This window comes from Aulonocara stuartgranti, assembly GCF_965226115.1.
Source record: "Aulonocara stuartgranti genome assembly, chromosome: 16".
Classification (NCBI taxonomy): domain Eukaryota; kingdom Metazoa; phylum Chordata; class Actinopteri; order Cichliformes; family Cichlidae; genus Aulonocara; species Aulonocara stuartgranti.
This window is the reverse complement of record NC_138952.1, coordinates 21003747-21028289: the sequence shown is the minus strand read 5'-3', so window position 1 is coordinate 21028289 and position 24543 is coordinate 21003747. Positions and strand designations below refer to the sequence as shown.

General features: G+C 40.3%; 1 protein-coding gene across 5 annotated transcripts; it reads left to right on the top strand.

The window, feature by feature from the left end:
- Positions 1 to 4: 4 nt before the first annotated feature.
- LOC309690664 (uncharacterized protein) lies at positions 5 to 24543 on the top strand. Of its 5 annotated transcripts, XM_082507881.1 has the most exons (18): positions 5 to 166; positions 561 to 794; positions 969 to 1074; positions 1222 to 1390; positions 1901 to 3073; positions 8583 to 8662; positions 9939 to 10064; positions 10147 to 10239; positions 10734 to 10796; positions 10885 to 11043; positions 11132 to 11281; positions 11382 to 11540; positions 12035 to 12190; positions 12972 to 13096; positions 13630 to 13836; positions 15111 to 15666; positions 15776 to 15840; positions 19894 to 24543. In XM_082507881.1, exons 6-18 carry the CDS (start codon positions 8632 to 8634, stop codon positions 23161 to 23163), a joined length of 5160 nt encoding a protein of 1719 aa, XP_082364007.1. In that variant the 5' UTR covers positions 5 to 166; positions 561 to 794; positions 969 to 1074; positions 1222 to 1390; positions 1901 to 3073; positions 8583 to 8631; the 3' UTR covers positions 23164 to 24543. The 5 variants fall into 5 exon arrangements, with proteins under 5 accessions (XP_082364007.1, XP_082364008.1, XP_082364009.1 ...); XM_082507882.1 differs by lacking the exon at positions 5 to 166 and having other exon boundaries at positions 230 to 794; positions 8586 to 8662; XM_082507883.1 differs by lacking the exon at positions 5 to 166 and having other exon boundaries at positions 232 to 794; positions 10909 to 11043.

The window sequence follows — 24543 nt, the reverse complement described above, 5'->3', positions numbered from 1 at the left end:
AGCTAACGAGAAGATAATTTATTTTATAACCAACACCACAAGAGGATGGAACCAGACGAGTACAAGAGTTTGGTTGCAAATAAACTAAAAGGCGAGTATCCAGCGCTTTTCACGAAAAAAGAGAAATTTCTTCTCCGAAGAAAAGCTGCTATTTACGACATTGAAGGTAATAACAGCAACTTCGTAGCGTTTATAAACCTCATCAATACATATATTAACACACACACACAATGGCAAAATGTGTAGTCTTAATTAGTCTTAATTAGCTTGACCTTTCTTTGACCTAAACAAAAACAAGAGAAGCCATTTCAAAGCGTTTCTACTGGCCAGGGATGTCATTGGACGTCAATAATTGGGTGGGTACTCAAAAGAAACTCTGTAATTCTACTACAGCTAACTTATTTTAAGATGAACACAGCAATGTTTCTGTATCTCTCAAATTAATTTACTGTTGTGTTTCTTACTGAATTGCTTTTGTTTTTGATTAGGTTTCCCAGTGTGCAGTTTGTCAGGCAAGTGCTGCAACAATTAATTAATGTAACTATGTTTTTCTTTTTAAGGTTTCTCAGCCATTTTAATTGGTTGGGATGGACATTATTGGGAAACCTACTGAAACCAACAGCGGACATCAGTATATTTGTGTTTTTATTGACTATTTCACAAAATGGCCACAAGCACACCCTTTGAGGTCGAAATCAGCCAAGGATGTGACAAACTGTCTCATAAAATTTGTCCACCAGTTCGAAGCACCAAAAAGGATTCTCAGTGACCAAGGCAAAAAATTTGTCAATTCTGTAAGTACTTTAGTCTTTGGCAAAAATATTTGGACACATATTTGATTAACTTTTTGAAAATGGTTCCATTTCTGGTCTTTATAAATCTCTTTTTGAGATATTAGTATGACTGTTGTATATTTAAATTCTTATTGTAATGTGCTTATAGTCAGTGTATATTACTTGCTTTTGCAGCTCAACAGAAGGGTATGCAGATTGTTAAACATTAAAAGAAGCCTCTGCTCGTTCTATCACCCACAAACAATGGCTTGGCGGAGAGAATGAATGCCACCATTCAGAGGTAAATTGGAGTGCATGCAGCTTAATGCATAACATGTTATACTTTTATGGGATTCACTTCAACTAAAACATTAATGCATGACATTTAACTATTAAAAAATTAAAATGATCTTTCATATGAATGTTTTCCATGTGCTTTCATTGTCAGAGGCCTCTGTAAGGTTGTTGGTGACCATCCAGAATTGTGGGTTGAGTATCTGGATGCTGTGATGTTTGGACCTTGAACTAAAAAGCAAATGACCACCAAATACTCACCATATTACCTGATATTTGGCAGAGAGGCTCATTATCCAGCCGAAATCCCAGAAGAGTACATGGTATGTCTTTCTGTCTGTGACAAACTACATGAAAATCCCACAAAGAACCTGTGTAAGTTTTTGAGGCACAGGCAGATCAGTTTCAATACATGCATGCATAAAAGCACTACACCACTGAATATTTTTATGGATTGTTCCATCCCCCAATAAGTTTTCTTCATGTACAATCAATCCCAAGATAGACTGAAGCTGTACCAGAAACGCATTGTGTCTTAAAACCTTACCAAAGACACTTAATGTTAATTTTCACTTTATTTCTCAGTTCTTTTATCTATGATCTGTGTGTCTTACACAGATCATAGTAATAATAGACATTGCTTTCGCAAGACATTCAAAAGCTGTTGAAACTGGTGAAGGACAGTGTGGTCAAAGCACAGGAAAAAACAAAGGGCAAAATAAAAATGATGACGAGAGCTGTTGTCTTCAAAGTTGGTGACAAAGTTTTAAGAGAATTGAAAGTGTTAACTTTATTCTTTCATGAGTTATTTGCAAGTTTCTCTTTGTTCACAGCCATTGACATGTCGAAGAGGTTAACACGTGAGGAGTGGATCGAAATTGTGTTGATATCTGGTGAACGCAGTAACCGGATCGTTGCAGCAGATTTCAATGCAAGACACCCTACGAGACCACCCATCTCCCATGCTACAGTTAGCAAACTGCTTGCTAAGTTTCATGAAACTGGTTCAGTGTTGGATTTGCCAAAATGTGGACGCAAGAAAGCTGTCACTAATGAAGAAACATCAGTGGCTGTCCTAGCTTCATTCAGCAAGAGCCCACAGCGTAGCACTCGCCGCATGTCACTGGAGAGTGGCATTAGTCGAACATCCCTTTGGTGGATATTGGCTACTCACAAATGGCACCCTTACAAACTCCAGCTACTGCAGCATCTCAACGAGGATGACCCAGATCAGCGCACAGAATTTGCAGAATGGGCAAAACAAAAATTGGAACAGAACCCTTAGTTCACGCAGAAGATTTTGTTCAGTGATGAGGCGAACTTTTATGTGAATGGTGAAGTTAATAAACAAAACCACCGCTATTGGTCTGCGGTCTCTCTGCGACTGTGTGTTTCCTGGGTGAGAGAGCGCCTTGTTGTTGTGCTAAGCTAATAGGCAGAATGCTACAGGCATAGCCCAATGACTGTATAGCCCTAAAGAATGTAGCCTCATGGGCAGTGTAGTCCGTGCTGCAGCGAGAATGGACTGCCATACCCGTTATGTGTCTGTGAGCGCGAGGAGGGAGAAAAAGGAAAAGTACGAGCTGTCACTGAGCAGAAACGGGAGCTGGAAGTAGAGCTGGGTGATATAACGATATGTATCGCGATATAACTTTTACTCGATAGAGAAATTAAGCTATCGCGATAGACCTCGCCGCTCTTGTCCTCTTAAAAAAAAAAAAAAAAAAAAAAAAAAGGTCAGCCAATCCAAATTAAGTAGCGCAGAGCCGAACCAATCACAGCCGCAGCGTCACGTCGCGTGACTTGTTACGTACAGCACAAGTGCCAAGCCGCACGTGTGTTTGTTTGGGAAGCAGCAAGCGGGTAATGGAGCCAGCGCTTAATGGGGGAAATGAGTGTGCCGACTAGAAAAATCAACCGAGCGTGACCGAAGAGAAAACCGATGATGGTTCCAATGCCGGAGAGATTGTCGAACGGAAGAGCCATAGAAGTTCCGTAGTGTGAAGGTATTTCGGCTATTTCAAGTCTGACAAAAAACAGTAGCGTTCACTGTAAATTGTGCCGAAAGCAAGTCTGGAAATACAATAAACTGGTGCATGCGTCACACTGTGCGCCACGTTATTGTTTCGGTGAAATGAATTTCTACAATACTGTTAATTCTACTCTCTGCAGTGTTTAAATGCTTACATATACACACAGTTACTGTCCGTCCACACATACGACTCGGTTCTGCTTCTATGCCGCAGCTTTGTTTACTTTTTCCCACCGAGGCTTCTAGACTTCTGATTGGCCAACATTTCTGCACGGTTAGGAATCTAGCGCCACCTGCTGCTTTGGCATGTTCATAGCAGTGTTTTCCTTCATTTCTGCCTTTATGTGTGGACGGGATTATTTTAATTATTAATTATTTTAAAACGAAAACGGAAAATCTCAGTTTTCAAAAACACGTGTGGACGTAGCCTCAGTCTCTGACTGGAAGCACTAATTCGTCATTCGGCTTTTGTCAGACTAAAGTAACTGTTAAAACTGTTTGAAAAGCTCAGCTATACAACAAGGAGAGATTGAGAATTTCCTTTTAGTTCTCAGTTTATTTGATATTGATAAAAGTTAGTTTTGTCTGTTCTTCTGTAAAACAAACTAAGATTTATTTTTAGAATTAATACTTTGTTTCTAAGTGGAATTGACAATTTAGTCTGTTTCGTTTGTTCTATTTTGAAACTTAAACGCTTTAGCGGCTGCCTTTTGTGTAGTTTGCAATATTTGCCTTTATTTATCTGAAAAAGTCTCATGTTCCTTAAGTACATCTACCCTGTTGAACTTATTATGGGAAATAAATATTTAAATCAAAACAAGCTGCTGATTATTTCACATTTTACTTGTGAGCAACGGCACATTTAAATCTTACAAATATAGTTATTTGGCTTATATCGTGATAGATATCGTTATCGCCTGAAATGAAAAAAACATATCGTGATATGAAAAAATCTCATATCGCCCAGCTCTAGCTGGAAGCATGTAAATATAATAATAATAATAACCACTGCAGCCAAGAAGAGTGCCTGATGAGCCCAGTTGTAAGTAAGCTATTAAGACTCAATTGTACGCGGTGTTCCTGTTTTCCTCTGAAACAAGTTCCGTTGGAGCAGCCTTTCTCTGTCTCTCGCTAGCAAACCTGACCCGGGCAACAAAGTAAAGCTAGTTTTCGGCTATGAGCCGCGGACCTTCAGTAATAGTAATAGTAATAAATCACATTCATGTAGTTGTAAACAGCAAGTAGAATGGGAGGGAGAGCCTTCAGTTTTCAGGCCCCTCTTCTGTGGAACCAGCTTCCAGTTTGGATTCGGGAGACAGACACTATCTCTACTTTTAAGATTAGGCTTAAAACTTTCCTTTTTGCTAAAGCATATATTTAGGGCTGGACCAGGTGACCCTGAATCCTCCCTTAGTTATGCTGCAATAGATGTAGGCTGCCGGGGGATTCCCATGATGCATTGAGTTTTTCCTTTCCAGTCACCTTTCTCACTCACTATGTGTTAACAGACCTCTCTGCATTGAATCATATCTGTTATTAACCTCTGTCTCTCTTCCACAGCATGTCTTTATCCTGTCTTCCTTCTCTCACCCCAACCGGTCGCAGCAGATGGCCGCCCCTCCCTGAGCCTGGTTCTGCCGGAGGTTTCTTCCTGTTAAAAGGGAGTTTTTCCTTCCCACTGTCGCCAAAGTGCTTGCTCACAGGGGGTCATATGATTGTTGGGTTTTTCTCTGTATCTATGAAGCGCCTTGGGGCGACTTTTGTTGTGATTTGGCGCTATATAAATAAAATTGAATGATAATATATTAAGTAATCCAAAGTATTCAGAATACGTTACTCTCATTGAGTAACGTAACACGTACAAAATACATTTTGGGGCATGTATTCTGTAATGGAATACATTTTAAAAGTAACCTTCCCAACACTGGTGACCACTGAATAACCTTGAGTGCAGAGTGACAGTAACTATTCAACTCTTTTTAGGAGTTAAAACTAAACTCTCATTGAGTTACATTTTTACTACCACAGAGTAAAATTTAATTCATAACTAGAGTTCATTTTGATATTTTATAGTGTTACTCAAATGAAAAAAAGGTTTTCGGTATAAAATACTACAAAAACACCATACTGATTATTATGAATGTATGAATTTATTTATTAAAACAGCATTGTAATAGTGTAACATTCACCATTAAAACAGCTATTATAATGGCAGCTAAACAGTTGAGACGTGTGATCATATAGGCCTAACAGAATTAAAGAAAAAACTTGTAATTTAAAGAAAGCTTAAAGAAAGCACTTGTAATGCAGTGTTAACATGAGGAAGACTAAGTCTCCATTAAGCCAACAAATTAAATAATACAACTCTCTGACACAACATGAAATTGTGAATCACACCCATATAACATTTGGGCATCAAAACATTTGAAAGGTCTTAATTTCTCCCTTTCTAGGGCCAGTATCTTCTTAGGAATGGTTTCGTTTACTTGAAAAGCATGAAAATGATCATGGAAACATGTTTCATGCTCAACCATAACAAAAACAGCTTTACCATCATGCAAAATGATCAAAGCTATCTTGCTGAAAGCTGACATGTTTTCATAAGTGCCTGTGTAACACACACAAAGATTCTAGGTCTGACCAACTGTCTCAGCCGTGGGTAAAACGATGACAGTTAATAAAATTCTAAAAGATAATTTATTAACACAATAATCAAAAGGTAACAGATTAAACAGTCCAGTGTCCCATTTGTGGACCAAGTAAAAACACACAGTCCAAGTCCGGAGCCAGCTATGCCACAAAGCCAGTTGAACTCCACACATTAACTTGAACAGGGTTAGCAGTTGTCCTATGAGACCTACCACCCTGTAAATAGATAGCCAGTGGTCACTCCGGCCTCTGCAACTCGGCTGCGGCATATAATAGGCACTGGCCTATACAGAGAGACAAAATAGCACCTTCACTATATAATTCACAGCACACAACCCATCCATCCCAAACAGAACAGGTTTCAGCACATTACATACCTGCACAGAGAGACAAACTAACACAGCAGTGTTTGTAGTGTGGGCTATAAGTAGACCAATGTATCAGTGCAATCAATTACACCTGCCTCTAATTAGTCCAACTCCATTATAGCCATTGGCTCACTGTAAATGTGACACACACAACCACTCCCAACCCAGTGCAGCTTCACACAATAATATGGAGATGAATTAATCCAGGCACATTAGTCTACCATGTTACACCTGTGCAAACAAAAAGCCCAACAATATATTCAACACCAATACACATTACCCAGTGTGTGAGTTTGACAGTGGTCTAAATCAACATGAAGATATGGAGATATAATTTCTGAGTATTCTTCAAACACATTTTAGCTGGACCAGACTCAACTGCTTTTAAACTCATACATTCCCAATGATAAGCTAATGCAAATTGATGTTTCCTTGCAAGTGGTGCAGTCAAATTCTTAAGGTTCTTAATACAGTCTTTGAAAAATTTGTGTTTGGCTTCAAATCTCATGGTCCAGATATGAATGAGAGGACCAATCTTTCGAACGCACCTCGGATAGTGGACCATGAAATGATGTTTTGGAATTAAGTTGCTTGATGGGTATAGTTCTCTAAAGAGTCTATGGTGTACAATAATCAGGTGCTTTAAATACACAGTCATTCCTTCAGTGATAGAGATTGGGAAAACGATGTTTAGAATGTGCAACAAATGCCAGTGCAAATCATCTTCTGGGATGAGATGAGATGAATGAATTCCCGCTGTTGTGCCTACATCAATATTGTACACAGAGGTCTGCAAAAATGTGTGCAGGCTGGACAGAGTGTCTTCATATTTCACACGTCAACGAAGTGACACTTGAACAGCTCATCAAATGCACGCAGTGATGTGCATGACTGACATGGAAGAAGCTTCCGATCCAAGACAATGTAGAAGCTGAAAACCTGTGCTTTCTAAGTCCCTGTGGCCAGGAGATATGGCTGGGGGTTTCCTTCATTATTCATGAGGTGATCCTCAAGGCTCTGGTAGGACTGAAACACAATAAAAAGCATAACTTTATAAGCCCCTTAGGTTAAGAAAAGGTGTTCCATGAACCACAGTATGTGGAACTGGATCCAACACTCATCTTCTTAGGACGTTTCCTTCCAGCTGGTTGTGGCGTGAGAAGATGCAGCAAAACAAGAAGAGAAGCCATGTCTGGTTGAGGGTATGAGCAGAAAAGAAGTGATCCATACACACATTATGCACACTACTGCTTTTTAAATAACTTTTAAAAATGAAAACTAAAATCACTACATTAATAAAATGTTACCTTGGGACACTACCTGGCTCATCAGCATAATCCCTTCCTTTGTTCAAGGCCGATTTCAGCAATCTTTTTAGAAGACAAGTCTCTTTAAGGTCTCTGGCTTCCCTGGCTACCTTGTCTTTAAAACTCGTGTTCCATTTTTCCAGGAACCTGGAAAAAATTCGACAATTTTTAGCCAAACAACTGTTTTAATCTGTGGATTATACATATGAACTACATAAGATACTGGACTCTTTCACACACCTCACATCTCCACACGCACTCTGGTTTTTCCTTTTGCACGCTTCTTATAATTTATAATTTCTTTTTATTAATAATTTCTTACATAAACTGTTATTTGCACATCTTACTGTAAATTTCTAAATTAAAGCTGTAATGTTTTGTAGTAATCTGTAAATATTACTGTCAATTCTATAATTTAATGGTCGGGCATTGCACAGCAATAAGCATTTCACCTCATGTCATACTGTGTATGGTTGTGTGTGTGACAAATAAAATTTGATTTTGAAATTTGAATTGGAACTCCAGACAGCTGGGCAGCCCAGCACCTGAGGGCTCTGGGACACACACCATCAGGGCCAGCAGCTTTACTGGAATGGAGTCTGCCCAGTTCCCTTGTGATTTCATCTGCTGAGAGGGACAAAGAGAGACAGGCTGAGGGGGCAAGACAGGGGGGAGGAAAATGGAGAAGATCGGAAGAGCTGGGAGTGGAGACAGAAGACGCAGGCAGATTTAGTTTGTTTGCACATTCAACGTCTCCATCTATTCCCACACCTTTCTTTTGTCTCTGGCCAGTAATGGTCCACATTCCCTTCCACACCTCCCTGGTGTTGTTTTCTTGGAGTTTGCTTTCCAGCTTCCTTCTGTAAGACTCCTTTCCCTCAGCAATCTTGGCTTTAAGCTCCTTCTGCACCAGTTTCAACTGTTCTTTGTCCCTGTTTCTAAAAGCTGTCTTTTTCTTGTTCAGTACAGCTTTAATGTCTTTGGTTACCCAAAGTTTCTTGTTGGGGAAGCAGGGAATATTTTTTGGGGGGAACAATAATATATAATAAAATAAAATGACCGTAATGCAGCATCTTCCTGTGGCTAAGCCTCTTCCTGCCTCTCTCTCTCTTTCCCCCTCTCTCTCACCTGTCCTCCTGGGTTTGATCTACCTAATCAGCAGGGAGCCGCAAGGTGAGGAGGTGTGAGGGAGACAGCCAGCAGTGAAGATGACCGGGCAGACCGATGTCGACATACCAGGTGAGCCTTGCTACATATTATAAAGCCCTCGGCTTCATGCACACCTAATCATACCTAACACAGGCTCCATTTTGCTCACGGATAGCATGTTTCTATTTCTGTCAGCCTGCTGATACTTAAATGGCTTGAGCTCTGACAGCAGGCTTGGCTGGGATTTAGTGGGTGTTAAGTTCGGGAAGTACTTAAACTTTCTGTCCCTGGGCTTTCTAGAGATGAATCACAGACAGCAATGTGCAAAATTCTTGAACCGCTTCTCACCTAAAACCATTTCTTTAAGCAATAGTTCTCTTTAGGACACTGGCTGCTGTTTCATTTATTTTCAGTCCAGTCTCTATGCCTGACCGTTTTCAGGGGGATATTTTAATTTTTATTTGTTTGTTTGTTATTGTTGTTAAGCCAGTTAACACTGACTTATGAAACACAAGCATTAAAAAGACACCTAATTTAACAGCTTGTCATAAAACACAATTTGTTCCCATTTCTTTGGCACCTTAAATCATATAAAAAATGTCAAAGAAAACATATTTGATAGGCATGAAACAGTATTGTTGCAACCACAAGATGATTCCTAAAGAGCTATTTGTCAAAAACCTAAAAAAGATCTTATCATGGTGTGCAGTGTGTTCTTAAAAATTTGAGGAAACTTTACAGTTGTAAGATAAAAGAAGGTAGCAGGCTTAATAACCATCTACAGAAGATAAGCAGTATCTGAAAATCATGTCCTTGAGAAATCCAGCAAAGACCTGACACAGGAACTGAGAGATGCATCTGCCCTTCAGCTGATCCATTTACTGTTCACTGAAGTCTCATCAAAAATATTCTCAGTGGAAGGGTGGCTGTCAAGAAGCCATTATTAAAGAAGTGAAACCAGGAGAAAAGGCTGAGGTCAAATTGCAAAATAACTGGTCTGGCAGCAGCTCTTATGCAGTGATGAATCCAAATATGAAATTTTTCGTTCAAATAATTGCCAAAATACAGAGGAGGTCAGGAAAGAGGTACAACCATCTGTAAAACCCTGTGTGAACCCTGTGTCATGGTTTGGGGCTGTGAGAGTTCAGACTGTGTTTAAGAATAAAGGTGGTCTAATATCAACTTCCAAGCTTGTAAGAATTACACAGACTTGTTTTTTTGCCTTATAATGGTGTATTTCCATGTATGTTTGCATGTTTCAATAGATAACTGCACCTCTTTCCCATTTTCATAGCAAAATATATATTACAAAAAAGAGGTCGCTGAAGACCTTTGCACAGCTCTGTATTTGTCCATCTGTTACCAGAAACAGGAGCAATTTTCACATTTGGAAGGACCAGCTTTGCTAATAATGTTCCCAGCAAGTTCTGGCTGAAGAATGACCATCCAAAGAAAACGTCATGTGGCGGAGAGCACTCTGCTGTTATCACAGGTACACTGTATGTATATTTTAGTAATGAAAGCTGACATTGTTCACTAATAACATTCTTTTTGTGCCTGCAATGGCGTTACAGAAAATGGGAGGTTGCTGATGTTTGGTGGCAACACATGGGGCCAGCTGGGGTTGAGAATTAAGCCTAGTGCCAGGAAACCAACCTCTGTGAAAGGTTAGTATTTTTCACCGTGGCTGGGTCATATTGCATCAAACTAGTTATTTTTTGTGTAAAGCATAAAAAAAAATAAGCCCACATGACTTATTTTGTTAATCTAAGCCCCAAAATATAGAGTACAGTGCAATACAGTTTTATATACTGGGATCTTTATAATTGGAGCTATTTGTATCTATTCAAGCTATTTTGTTATATTTTGTAACTTATATATTACTTGTATGTAACCAGTTGTGTTGTATTGTTACTGTTCTTACTGTCTTGGAGCAATTGTGACCACATAGTTTCCTCTGGTATTGTGATTCTAATCACATAAAAGACAAAAAAATGTGAGACAAAAAAGGCAGAAAGTTGAGAAAATGTGTGATAAATTTGAATTATTTTTAATTGTTAACTAATGACCAGAACCAGAATTTGTTAGTCCATTAACAAGAAGATAATTGTGGTATTTTGAAGCCATTTTACTCACTATAATTACTGCATTTCCTTTCCAGCCTTGAAGTCTGAGAAGGTGAAGCTTGCAGCTTGTGGGAGAGACCACACAATTGTTTGCACATGTGAGACAATAAACAAATATTTAATTACACGTGAGAGATGTTTCCATGAACACTGTTGTCCTCAAAATGAGTATACTTGTATATTTAGTTCATGGCAGTGTATACAGTGCAGGTAGCAACCAGGACGGGCAGCTGGGTTTAGGCCATTGTGACAAGTCTACATACTTTCACCTGCTCCGCCCCTTCTGCGACTGGGCACCAATCAAAATGCTTTCTGCAGGATGCAACACCTCAGCCGCCTTAACAGGTTTGAACAATGACGATATAATAAGTTTCTCTGCTAGAAAAGATGATCTGGGCATATGTAAAGTGTATGTACGTATGTGTGTTGGTAGAGGATGGGAGGCTGTTCATGTGGGGGGACAACTCTGTGGGTCAGATTTCTTTTGGGGACGAGGGATTTGCTGCAGAACCCAGAGAGGTCCACGTTGGAGAAGCAGTCATATGGGTGTCCTGTGGGTATAAGCACTCAGCTTTTGTGACAGGTACAACGCAGTCCAGCCACATGCATCACTGCAGTAGGTCCAATGTTAAATGAACCAGTCTTCAATACTTGTGTCATTTATTGTGTTGGATTTGTCCCAGTTTATGGTCGTCTCTACACGTTTGGTGAGAGTGCGAATGGAAGACTCGGTCTTCAGGAGGAGCAGCTGGCCAATCACAGAATTCCTCAGCAGGTGCAGGGAGTCCTGGGTCATGTCACCCGAGTGTGCTGTGGAGGAGAGCACACAGTGGTCCTCACAGGTATGCTAACAATTTGTTATTTTTAAAGAAAAGCATAAAACATCTGTGAAAGGAGCTGGTTAAACAGCGATGGAAAAGGTATTCAGGTCTTTAACTTAAGCAAAAGTATCAGTGTGCCTGATAATGATTTTCACATTATTGTGGGAAAAAATAAGGAGAAAATACTATCGCTTTTACTGTATGCATTAATATGTATGCAACATTTAATGTCAGCTGATCAAAGTAGGGCTGATTTTAACTGTAAAACACATGTGGTGATCACATCGTGTTTCCTTCTTTAAAATCTGCCACAGAACTCAACTTGTTTGATTATGTTAGACACTTTAAGGGACAGAATAAGTGATCTCAGCTCAAATGTAGCACAGACACAATGAAGAAGAACATCAAAATAAATTCCCCTGAGAATAGTGCTCTTGTACAGTAGTTGAGTAAATGTACTATACATCGCTTTGAATCAAAAGGGTTCTTTCCCTCTGTCTGCTTTGCTGTGCCAGAGAAGAACGTGTACACATTCGGCAGAGGTCAGTACGGTCAGCTGGGCCACGGAACATTTCTGTTTGAGGTTCATTTGCCAAAAGCGCTGCAGCACTTTTGTAACAGCAAGGTCAGACACATCGCGTGTGGAGAGAACCACACAGCTGTGGTCACAGGTAAGCCATCTTTGAAGGTCATTGTGACTTTAAAAGTAGCATTTCCCATTCACCTTTTTAGATGTCCATGCATGTTTTATATATGAAAGCATATAAAGGCCAATAATAACTGTTTTAATGGAATATAATATATCTACAAGCTTTAAGGAAGGAATTATTTAAAAAAGTTTTTCTGTGATAAGTTCAAGAAACAAACTTCTTTAGGACATATGACTTGTGTACCACGCATAATTAAACACACAGCAACAAACCTGTAATCAGGTTAAAAGTACCATTAGTGAGGTAAATAAAACAAATTAACTGATGATGAAGACGAAGTGGAATCTCTTTTTTCCCCATCCAGCATAAACATGTCACTGAGGTGCTGTTTAATCACACAGCAGCCAGTCTGCCACTGTGAGGTGTTCAAATGCAAGTTCAGCAACTCACAAGCTTTCTCTAGAATTTGCTAAAGTGACTAATTTCATAAACTTTCTCAGATGTTGTCTGCCTCTAGAGGTATTCAGTTGATTATCACCACATGTGAGTCAGTTTTCGAGGGGGTAGATAAATCCAAGTTTTGTCAGTTAACTAAATGATAAATCTAATTTCAGCCAAACAATGTACTAAAAACCAATATTCAGTATTCAAACTTTTCATTCCTATGTGCATTTAAAAAGGGAATTAAATAAAAATCAAGGATTTTGTTGTTTATAAAATGTGTTAAAAGCAAAACGACTTCAGCCAGGATAGAAAACCTTCAGTCTGTGTTTGATGCATTTATCCTCCCCCTGCTCCACAGACAGCGGGCTGCTGTACACGTTTGGTGATGGTCGTCATGGAAAACTCGGGTTAGGGGAGGAAAACTTCATCAACCAGTTCAGCCCGACACTCTGCACACGTTTTCTTCAATACGCTGTTCAGTCAGTAAGTGAAGGTGATGTGAAGGGCTTTAAAAGTAATCTTCATAATCAGTCAACTCCCTCCAAAAAGGCCATAAAATGTATGAGAGGCACCACAGCTTGTAACAGGAAGCCTACTACAGCAGGATGTATCCACAGCACCATCAGTGATCGATAACAGAATATTCTTCACCAATCACCCCAGGAAGAGCAGCTGAAGCTGTGCTCACAGCCAGCACCTGGATACTTTCAGAGATCAGCCTTTTAATGAGTAATGAGCTCTGAATGGATCGTGTAGTGTCACATCATATCGCCTTTCTTTGCATCTGCAGGCTTTCTCCTATTTGGCAGCTGATTGTTCATAGGGAGCAGTATTCTTAGATACATCAGAGGTAAACTTCTCTCAAAGTAAGGCAAACGTAATCTCGAAAACAATCTTGCTGTAGCCTTGAGGGAGTAATATCCTGTATGTCAGCAGGTAAATGAGTGAAGAGCAGACTGAGAGTTAATCAGCTAAATGTAACAAAGATGTTTTCTTGTGTCCTCTCTCCCCGTCAGGTGTCGTGCGGTGGTCACCACATGCTGGTCGTGGCTACACCCAGGCCAGCAGAGAGCCAAGAAGCGGTGCCAGAGAAGGATGTCTTAATCGCAGACTACTTTCTGGAGTCAAGTTTTACCAAAATCATCTTTAAAAACAAGTTCATCAGTCCAACTCCACCATCACCACTCTCAGCCCTCTCAGCCCGGGCACGCCACCGAGACAGAGTGAGACCCTTCAACTTACTGCTCATTTTTAAAACACTTAATTCAATTCAATTTTATTTATACAGCGCCAAATCACATCAACAGTTGCCTCAAGGAGCTTTATATTGTAAGGTAGACCCTACAATAATTGTTTTTTATGTTATAGTTTAATTCATGGAAATAAGTTACCCAAATCTATTTGGCCCTGAATGAAAAAATGATCGCCCCCTAAACCTAAGAACTGGTTGTGCCACACTTGGGCAGCAAGAACTGCATTCACGTATTTGTGATAACTGGCAATAAGTCTTACATCTCTGCAGAGGGATTTTAGCCCACTCTGCAGGATTTTTTTTTTATTCAGCCACATTGGAGGTTTTTTTTCTAGCATTTTGGATCTCCATTGGATTTCTACGGAGCCCCACAGGGGACATGGGAGAAAAAAAAATTAAGACGGACTTTTGCGAGATCTCACAAAAGTTTTAGCCGCATTCTTCGGACGCCGGCTCGAAGCCAACCGGGAGGTCGAGGCACGATGTGCCGGGAAAGCGGTGTTCCACCCGGCTGTAGTAGGTCTCGACCTCCCGTTAACGGGAGGTTAAGAATGCGGCTAAAACTTTTGCGAGTCCCGAGTTTGTTTTGCGAGATCCCGAGTTTGTTTTGCGAGATCTCGCAAAAGTCCGTCTTAATTTTTTTTTCTCCCATGTCCCCTGGTTCTCAAGATGTTTTTTGGCAAAAGTGAGACGAACCTTTGTGTTGTTTTAGATCAGCAGTGGTTTTCTCCTTGGTGCTCTCCAATGGATGGATCAGACTTCCAAAAAAATGTGGTTGACCACAGTTAATTCATGATTCAACAAGGGTGCAGATTACTTTTTCACACAGGGCCAGGCATGTTTAGATACCTTTTTTCCTTAATGAATTTAAAAAGTGCATTTTGTAATTAGTCAGGTTATCTTTGTCTAATATTAAATTTTATTTGAGGACCTGAGTGTGATAAACATGCAGGCATGTTGAAAAAAGAAATCAGTAAAGGGGTTGGGGTGGAATTGATTTTTTTTCTTTTATTTTTTATTTGACCTGTGCAGTCATGAAACAGGTATTTAAGTGTATTTTATGCGATAATAAAACGTTAAACATTTGAAACCCATGCTTGCAGAACCCCTTGGAAAACTTGTATGACCTGTATTATATCAATAGGGGGCAGTGTTGCACCACACTGCAAATCTGCCACTGGTTGCTGACGCTCCATAGATACATTTCCAAACTTAAACTCGAGAATCTCGTTTCCTATTTTTCAGGTTCGTTCTGTGGAGTTGTTTGGGGATAAGTTTCAGAGCCTCCCACGGCTTAACTCTGACTTTCTCAACACATCTCGGCAAAGATCCAGAAATTCCCTAACTCTGAAAACCCTTTCAAATGATGCTACTACCCCTTCATCATCCCCTAAACCAAAATCAGAGGTGACAGGAAGCCCACTTCTCTCCCCCAGATCTCGATCCATATCCCCTCAGAGTCCACTGTTATCCTCTAAGGCATCAACCCCACATTCACAATCATCATTCACGCTTCAAAGTAAAGCATCCACGTCTGCTTCTTCTAAGTCTAAATGCAAAAAGGTGCCCTCTCCTTTGCTTTTACCAAAGTCTATAACAAAATTAAACCCCAGCAGTCCTGTAGCTACTAAAATGACTGCAAAGCCTAGACTAAACCGAGCAGCAGCCACTAAGAAGCCTCTAAGTAACAAATTCTCATCTCCTGTGCCACCTAAAGAGCCCTACACCCCGACTAGACCCCCCAGTAATGTTTTCATTAAAAATCTAAAGGAGGAAGAACATTCTGCCCCAACACAAACAGGTACTTGAATTCTATGGTTTCAACAAGTGGCAATAAATGTTATAGCCAGCTTTTAGCTGATGCTTGAGCGGGTTTAAGCTGTTTAATCTAATTTTGTCTGTTATTTCAGGAAATGTTAAGAGACAAATAATCACTGAAGAAGTGGAGGAGAAAGAAGTCTTTTCACCATATATGGTGAGAGAAGACATTTTTGATGGCTCATTATGCGATGGTTTCTCTTAGATAGAGCAGATAAATACAGTATAGTCCACAGAGTCTTAAATGTAGAGTGAGACGACTGTTATTTTCCTCTTCTGGCTTCTTCTCTCTGGTTTGGATTAAATGCACTGCAGGGCAGGAAGCAGCAACGTAGAACACTCTGACTTTTTCCAGGAAATGTGCATACATCAGCATACGTGCTGTGTATACTGTATGTGTGTGTGTTCTTGCAAGTGTGTGTGTGTGTGTGTGTGTGTGTGTGTGTGTGTGTGTGTAAAGAAATTTTCCACTTGGTAAAACAATGAAGAAAAATATAAAATTGAATATCTCTAATGAATCTTCATCAGCCAGTTTCAGATATTTGGACAGCTTCTGCTGATACACAAATTTGTTTGGGCTCCAGCCCCTAGATGCACAAACACACACACGGATACACACACACACACACATGCAGTGCTTTGGAAAAGTTCTCAGGAATCTTGCCACATCTCATCAGTGTTTCCACAACCAGTGATGAAGCAAGTTGAGAAAGAGTCTCCTACTTTGCTGTGTGCTATGGGTTACTGCAACATGTGGTGCCCCCCCCCCCCAGCAATCCTGTCCTCACTGCAGGGGTAAATTTGTGTATTTGTGTTTGCACAGTACTGTATGTGTGTCCTCACATGTGTGGGTTTTAAGTGTGAGAGAAATTTCAATTTTATTTATATCATGCTAAATCACAACAACAGTTGCCTCAAGGTGTTTTATATTGTAAGGTAAAGACCCTACAATAACACAGAGAAAACAGAGAAAACATATCATATGACCCCCTATGAGCAAGCTTTTTGGTGACAGTGGGAAGGAGAAACTCCCTTTTAACAGGAAGAAACCTCCAGCAGAGCCAGGCTCAGGGAGGGACTGGCATCTGCCACTACCGGTTGGAGGTGAGGGGAGAAAGATGGTACAAAGACGCGCAGTGGCAGAGTTCCAGAGATGACTAATAACTAATTGATTGATTGATTGGTAATTTATTTCAACATGTGAACAATATACAAGTACATTTAGAAAAGAAATAAGAGAGAAAAAAAATACTATACAAATTACATACAAAAAAACATTCTGATTAATTTACATGTTGAAAGGGAGTGGGAAGAAGTATACACTTATTTAATCCCACCCCTGTCCCATAAATTATCAGTGAATATTTAGTCAGCTTCCTTACTGATATAATTTGTAATAAAAATAGTGAACAGATTTCTGATATACTATATACTATAATATCACATCATGAATTTTTTGTTTGTTTGTTTTTAAATAGAGACATTCACTTAATTTAAATATTTTCCTTTTCTTTATAGATCGAGAAGATCATATTTTTATAACTCTTTTTGAACAGTTTTATGTTTGGACATTGCTTTAATTCCATATTCAGTTTGTTCCATAGTTTCACTCCATGAACAGAAACACAAAAGCCTTTTCTTGTAGTACGTACCTTCATTGTTTTGAAGTTACAAAAACCCCTTAAATTATAACTTCCTTCTTTCAAAAAAAACATACTCTGAATATTACCTGGCAGTTCTTTATTTTTTGCTTTGAATAGAATTTGTGCTGTTTGGAATTTCACTATATCGTCAATTTTCAATATTTCAGACTGCAAAAATAGTGAGTTTGTATGTTCCCTATAACCTGCATTGTGGATGATTCGAATTGCTTTCTTTTGAAGAGTAAAAAGTGAATGTAATGTGGTTTTATAGTTATTGCCCCAGACCTCTGCACAATAGCTTAAGTATGGTGAAACCAGTGAACAGTAGAGAATATGAAGTGATGTTCTGTCGAATACCTGTTTTGCCTTGTTTAGTACTGCAATGCTTCGTGATACTTTGGAATGAATATATCTTACGTGAGCTCTCCAGTTAAGTTTTTCATCTATTATTACCCCCAGAAATTTATTTTCACTGACTCTTTCAATATCAACACCATTTATTTGAATCTTTGCATTTGTATTTAAACTACTATTTCCAAATAACATCAGTTTAGATTTATTCAAATTTAATGATAATTTGTTTTTATCAAGCCAGAACTTCACTTTACTTATTTCATTAGTCATATCCTCCAATAAATTCTGCAGATCATCACCAGAGCAAAAAATGTTTGTATCGTCAGCAAAGAGAACCATTTTTAATACTTTGGACACTTTACAGATGTCGTTAATGTACAAGTTGAAGAATTTTGGACCCAAAACTGACCCTTGGGGTACACCACAAGCAATGTCCATACATAAGGAGCAACCACCATTTATTTTCACAAACTGCTTTCTGTCACTTAAATAACTCCGGACCCAATCTAAAACTACCCCTCTGACACCATAACGTTCCAGTTTTCTTATTAATATATCATATAATGATTGCAGAGAAGTGTATAAACGCATAGTGGGTGAGAAAGGTGGCTGAAAAAGAGAAACTCAATGCATCATGGGAATTCCCCAGCAGCCTAAACCTATTGCAGCATAACCAAGGGAGGATTCACGGTGACCTGATCCAGCCCTAAATATATGCTTTATCAAAGACGAAAGTTTTAAGCCTAATCTTAAAAGTAGAGATAGTGTCTGTCTCCCGAATTCAAACTGGAAGCTGGTTCCACAGAAGAGAGGCCTGAAAGCTGATGGCTCTGCTTCCCATTATACTTTTAAATACTTTAGGAACCATAAGTAAACCTGCAGTCTGGCAGTGCAGTACTGTGCTGGGGTGATGCAGTGCTATAAGGTCATTAAGATAAGATGGGGCCTTATTATTCAACACCTTGTATGCATGGAGAAAGATTTTAAATTCGATCCAGCATTTAACAGGCAGCCAGATGAAGAGAAGCCAGAATAGGAGAGATATGCTGTTGCTTTCTAGTCCCTGTCAGTACTCTTGCTGCACCATTTTAGATTAACCGAAGGCCTTTTAGGAAGTTTTTACAACATCCTGATTATAACGAATTACAGTAGTCCCGCCTAGAACTAGTTTTTCAGCGTCAGTCTGAGACAGTGTAAAAGTGTAAAGTGTGCGTGTTAGTCCCCATAGGGAAATAGTTCCTCTGCATTTAACCCATTCACCCAGTGAAGCAGTGGGCAGCCACCAGTGTAGCGCCCGGGGAGCAGTGTGTAGGGACGGTACCTTGCTCAGGGGTACCTCAGGGTAGCCGTTCAGTGGAGTCGAACCACCACTCTACCTACTGAGCTATCCCTGCCAGTATGTTTTCTAAAATAATCAGTAATCAAGAGAATAAAATATTGTATTATACATAGGTATTTAATGAAAACAATCAATTTTGGAGAGAAGGTTTATGAGGTGCTGAACTTGTTTTTAAACACCTCACAATGGCAGACTGGCTGCTGTGTGATTAAATAGCACCTCAGTGACACCCTGTGAAAGATTTTCTACTTCAATATGTAGAAAAGTTTCAGCTAAGACATCACAGACAGTGGATTTATGCTGGCATCAGGTAATCCACTGGGACTGTATCCGAGCTTGACTTTGTGGTGTTATGCTTGATTCTTGGTATTACAAATGAAATCTATATATGTGTAATTTAGCATGAATTGACATTGAAATCGTTGAGATTTAACAGAACTTTTACAGTCATTGGTGGTCAAAAGGCGGGTTCACTGTGACATCATAATTTTCAGCAGAAACACTTTTTTTCATTCACTTTTTGTCAGTGCCATAACTCGGGAAGAGAAGGGGAATATATTTCACCAAACTGCTGACACTAATTATTCGTGCACACCTACTAAAGTCTTCAGTGCAACTAATTATACGAGTCTGCCCTGACATTCTATTTACACTTTGAAAACCACTGAAATATACCTCTAGTAGTCTATAATAGTAGGGTGCAAGTACAGTAGGTAGGTAAGATGATATTTAAAGCATTAAAAACACATAAAACATTGAACAAATTACATATGCAGTTATACTGACGGCCGCTCCGCTTGTGCAGCTTTCCTTCTTTAATCTACTTTTCTTTTTCGTATTATATCTTTCTGAATCCTTATGTGATTTGTTACAGGGAAAGAAAAAGGGCAGAGCTTTTAGACATGCAGTAAAGGAAGAAGAACCATTTGCACAACAGATCCAGACTAACGAGAAGACCGACCGAAACTCCCCTAAGGTTTTGCCAACAGAGCTTATGAAGGGCCCCAGCACCTTGAAGACAGAAGTGTCTCCTCTGAAGAGCACAAAGAAAAATCACAAAGTGACTTCAAACAGCAAAGAGAACATCACCAAGGAGTCCAGCAACATCAAACCTTCAGAAAACAGGCAAGCTCAAAAGCAGCTCCCGCATTTTAAATCATCACAGCAAGATAAGAGGAAACCGTCAGAGCATAGCACAAAAACACAACAGACGCTGACAGATGCACAGGAGAGAGTGACTGAAGTGAAGCACAAGACGAGGAAAACTGAGGATTTGAGAGAAAGTAATGAACCGAATGAAGAGGATAACAGCTCTCTGAAGAAAGGCTTGACAAGGACCCCAAAAAAGGAGACAAAGAAATCATCATCTTTAGATCCGAAATCTCCTTCTATCAAGGTCAGTAAAGTGAATCAAGCAGCCAGTCTAGCATCCACAGAAAATGCCGTAAAGGAAAATGAAGCAACTCAGAGGGGAAGTGATGACGTCAAACCTGTTGAAGTGGCGAGTCGGGGGACACGGCGAGTCAAATCGACTCTAACAAAAGATCAGCACAAGGTTAAATCTGTACCAGGAGTGGATGCTAAATCGCCAGCAGCACAGGAAGAAAACACAACACCTTTTAAGGCTGAAACCAAGAAATCTGTCTCCAGAAAAACACCATTGCAAGTTAAGGGAAAATTGCAAGAGCTTAAACCAACACCAGTCAAGGATCAAAGTAAATGTGCAGAAAATCCCCTCATTGAAGGTGAAAGCAAAGAAAAGTGTGAGGAAAATGAGTTAAATTGTGCCAAAGACGCCACTCTGAAGATGAAAGGTGGAACTGTGGATGAGCAGAAATTGTCAAAAATAAAGGACAAAAAGACGGCAAAGGAATCCGGTGCTGAACAGAGGGCAAAAACAAAACGAAGAGGAGGAGGCAAGGAAGAGGAAATCAGAGTTAAAGGTGAGGGGGATGTTGACTCTGAGAATAAGATGAAGGCTAAACCAAAGAGTGAAGCTTCCAGCCTGCCGTCATCTCAGCAGGATACACCTACAGAAGTGAGAGGTAACCCAATTTCCCCTCAAAGCCCAGAGGTGGATTCTCCTAGAGCTGCAAAACCCCTGCGAGGCGCTAAGCCTGTTGTTATGGATTCCCGTGTTTCTGAAACAGATGAAGAGGACACTTGGGGCAAGAATGGGGGAAAAACAAATTGGGGAGAAATTCTCAGTAATTCAGCGTCACTTCTTCCAGTTGCTGGGATTGCAGGTGCAGCTATTGAGGTCCTTCGTGAGGCAGTGACAAGTGTGCAGTCTGACAGTGACAAAGCCACCTCGACACCCTCTAAAACGCTCAGTAAAGTCAGACAATTCACGAAGCAGAGTGCAGTTACGGAGCCGTCCTTGTGCTCCACATTGTCACATTTTTCTTCCTCGAATGAAACGGAGGATGGCCTGAAGACAGATGCTCAAGCTGGTGTTCCATCGGAATCTGTAAATGAATCCCAAGAAGTAGAAAATGATGACAGCAGTTGTGATCCATCAGAGGGGGAGGCAGTGAAAGGGGGCCTGTCTGAGCATATCAGGGGTGAACACATGGAAGATTCACAAAAAGAAGTGGAGGAGAAATCCGACAAGGCATCTGGAGAGGATGAGGATTCTGAGGATGGGGGAAAGAATGAAGATGAAGATGTCGAGAGTGGAAGTGACAGTGAAGATAAAAGGGAAGAATGTGAGAGTAGTAGTGACAAAGAAACAGGAGAGGAGAGCAATACGGGAGAGGGAGAGGAAGATAATGTATCTGAGGAAGAAGAGGGTGACGAGAAAACAAGCAGGAGTGATGAAGATGAAGGAAGTGATAAAACTAATGCTGCTGAAACTGAAGGAGAGGAAGAAAGCAGTAAGAAGACAAGTGATGGATTGAGTGACTCTGATGGGAGTGAAGGAGCTGAGGAGGAAGAGGAGGAAGGTGAAAATGAAGAGTCCAGTGATGAAGAGAGTAAAGAGGATAAAGAGAAGGAGAGTGAGGATGAAGAGAAGAAAAGCAGTGATGAATCAGAGAGCGATGAGAGCACGAACCGAGAGTCAGAGGGGGAGGAGGACGGAGAGGAAGGAGACACTGCAGAATCTGCCAAAACTGAAGAAGAAGAAAATGATGAAGATGAAGAGGGCGAAACTGAGGAACAAAATGATGCCTCCACAGAAAATGAGGATGAGGAGAAGGACTCGGTTGAAGATGAAGAGGCAGATAAGAGTGAAGGAGAGCAAGACAGTGATAAGGGAGAGGAAGAAGAAGATAGCGAGGCTGATGAAGAGGAACTCCAAGATGAAAAAAGTGATGAAGAAGAAGAGGAAGAAGGAGGTGAGGAAAGGGAAGAAAGTGAGTCCGTAGGTGATGGGGAAGCTGAGACAGAAGATGGAGAGGATGAGGAGGAAGAGTCTGCAGAAGAGGAAGAGGAAGAAGAGGAGGAGGATACAGGGGACGAAGACATAGAAGCTGAGGAAGAAGAGGAAGAGAAGGAGGAGGATACAGGGGACGAAGAAACAGAAGCTGAGGAAGAGAAGGAGGATACAGGGGATGAAGAAGAAGAAGCTGAGGAAGAGAATGAAAGTGAGGAAGAGGAGAAATCAAAAGGAAAAAATAAAAGCATGGAGCCTGCTAAAAAAAATCTGTTAGAGAGTGATGAAGGGGAGGAGGGGGAGGAGGGGGAAGGTGAGGAGGAAGGGGAAGAAGAGGAAGAACAGCAAAAACAGACAAGGCTAAGAGGAAAAAGGAAAGACATGAAAGGTAATGATGAGGAAACTGATGATGAAGATGAGGATAGTGAGGAAGAGGGTGATGAAGAAGAAAGGGATGAAGAGAATAAGGAAAAGGGAAATGAGAACCAGGAGGAGGAGGAGGCAGAAGAAGAGGGAATTGAGGAAGAGGAAGAAGGAGATGAAAATGAAGAAGAGGAGGAGGAGAATGAGGAAGAGGAGGACCAAGCAAAATTAGCAAAGAAAAAAAAAGAGAAGCGACAGAAACCGCCACCAGACAGAAGCAGCAAACAGAAAGAAGCACCCAAACCAGCACCGAGGACCAGGCAGAGAGCTGCAGGGGGGGCGAAAGCTGAGGACTCTCAGCAGTTCTGGAACGATGTCCTGCCTCAATACCTAGACCTTCAGTGACCACGCCCACGGTGAAGCCACACCCACAGAAATCTCAGCTAAACACGAGCTTCGTCTGAGTTATTCTTTATGCTCTGAAAACACATAACAAGTGTGTCTAAGCACTTTTCAAAAACCCTTACACTGTCCAAGGCAGTCAAGCCATTTATACTGCAATCTAAGTTTTGTCAAGAACTATTTTCATGTGCGTATTGATATCCATGTGGTGCTCTGTGTAGAACAACACTAAAGTGGTGTATTTGGCACTACCTTTGTCAGGATCCTGGGTCTCCTGAACCAGCGTTTTTAGTTCTTTGTGATTTTTGTATTTTGTACTCGTGTGATTTATTCTATGGTTTCTAGTTTTGATCCCCTGCCCTTCATGTTTCTCTGTGCCCCCTCTGTTCCGTGTAAGTCTCTGTGTTTCTTAGTTGCTGTCTCCACCGTGTCAAGTTCGCGTCTCCGTGTTATACTTCCTGTTTTACTTTGAAGGTCTGTGTCTTATGTGAATGTGTTCTGCTTTGCTTCCTTGTCTCATCAGTTCTGATTTCTCCCAGCTGTGCTCTCCTTCTGTGTCTCATTCCCCTCGTTACTTCCCAGTGTATTTAAACCCTGTGTTTCTCTGCGTCAGTGTCGTGTTGTCCCTCAAGCTGTATGTTTCCGCATGTTCCTCTCTGTAAGTTGTAGTTCATATTTTCCCCAGTTTAGTTTTGTATGACTTCCCCTGCCAGCAAATAAAGCTGAGTTCTTTGTGTTTAAACCTTGTGCCTGAGCGCCTGCATTTTGGGTCTGGCTCCTGCCTTCCACACAGCGCTTCTTGACAACCTTAGCTTAAACCTTAGCTTGAGGGCACTGAAGCCAAAATGTGAACACATAGACCTGACATGACTTAACTGTTTTGCGAATTTGCTTATTTTGCACATGAGTGACATTGATATTTATAAAGAAAACACTGAGAATGACATATCTTAATAATAATAATAATAATGATGATATGGAGGTACGACACAGTAGGTTCCAAAGAAGCTCAAAAGCTGCAGCTGTTGAAACAAATGAACGTTTAAGATAACATGATTATGTTCAATGGACACATATATTTCCAGGTTTCAGTGTATCTAATTACGCTGCTATACTCACGAGTCACTTGGATGGATGTATAGCTAACAAACTGTGAGATGCCATCATATCAATGTGGATCAAAATCTCTGAGGAATGCCATGAAGACAGTCATTAGCAAATGTACCTAAAAGTAAGTGGTGATGGTATGTTCCTATTGTCTTAACCCTAATCAGAGTGTTTATGTATTTATTATAGAGCCTTGAATTGAATACTGTATAATTTTCTAATGTATATCTAGGCTCCAGTCTTCCACCTGTTCTGATGAATGTATATAAAATACTG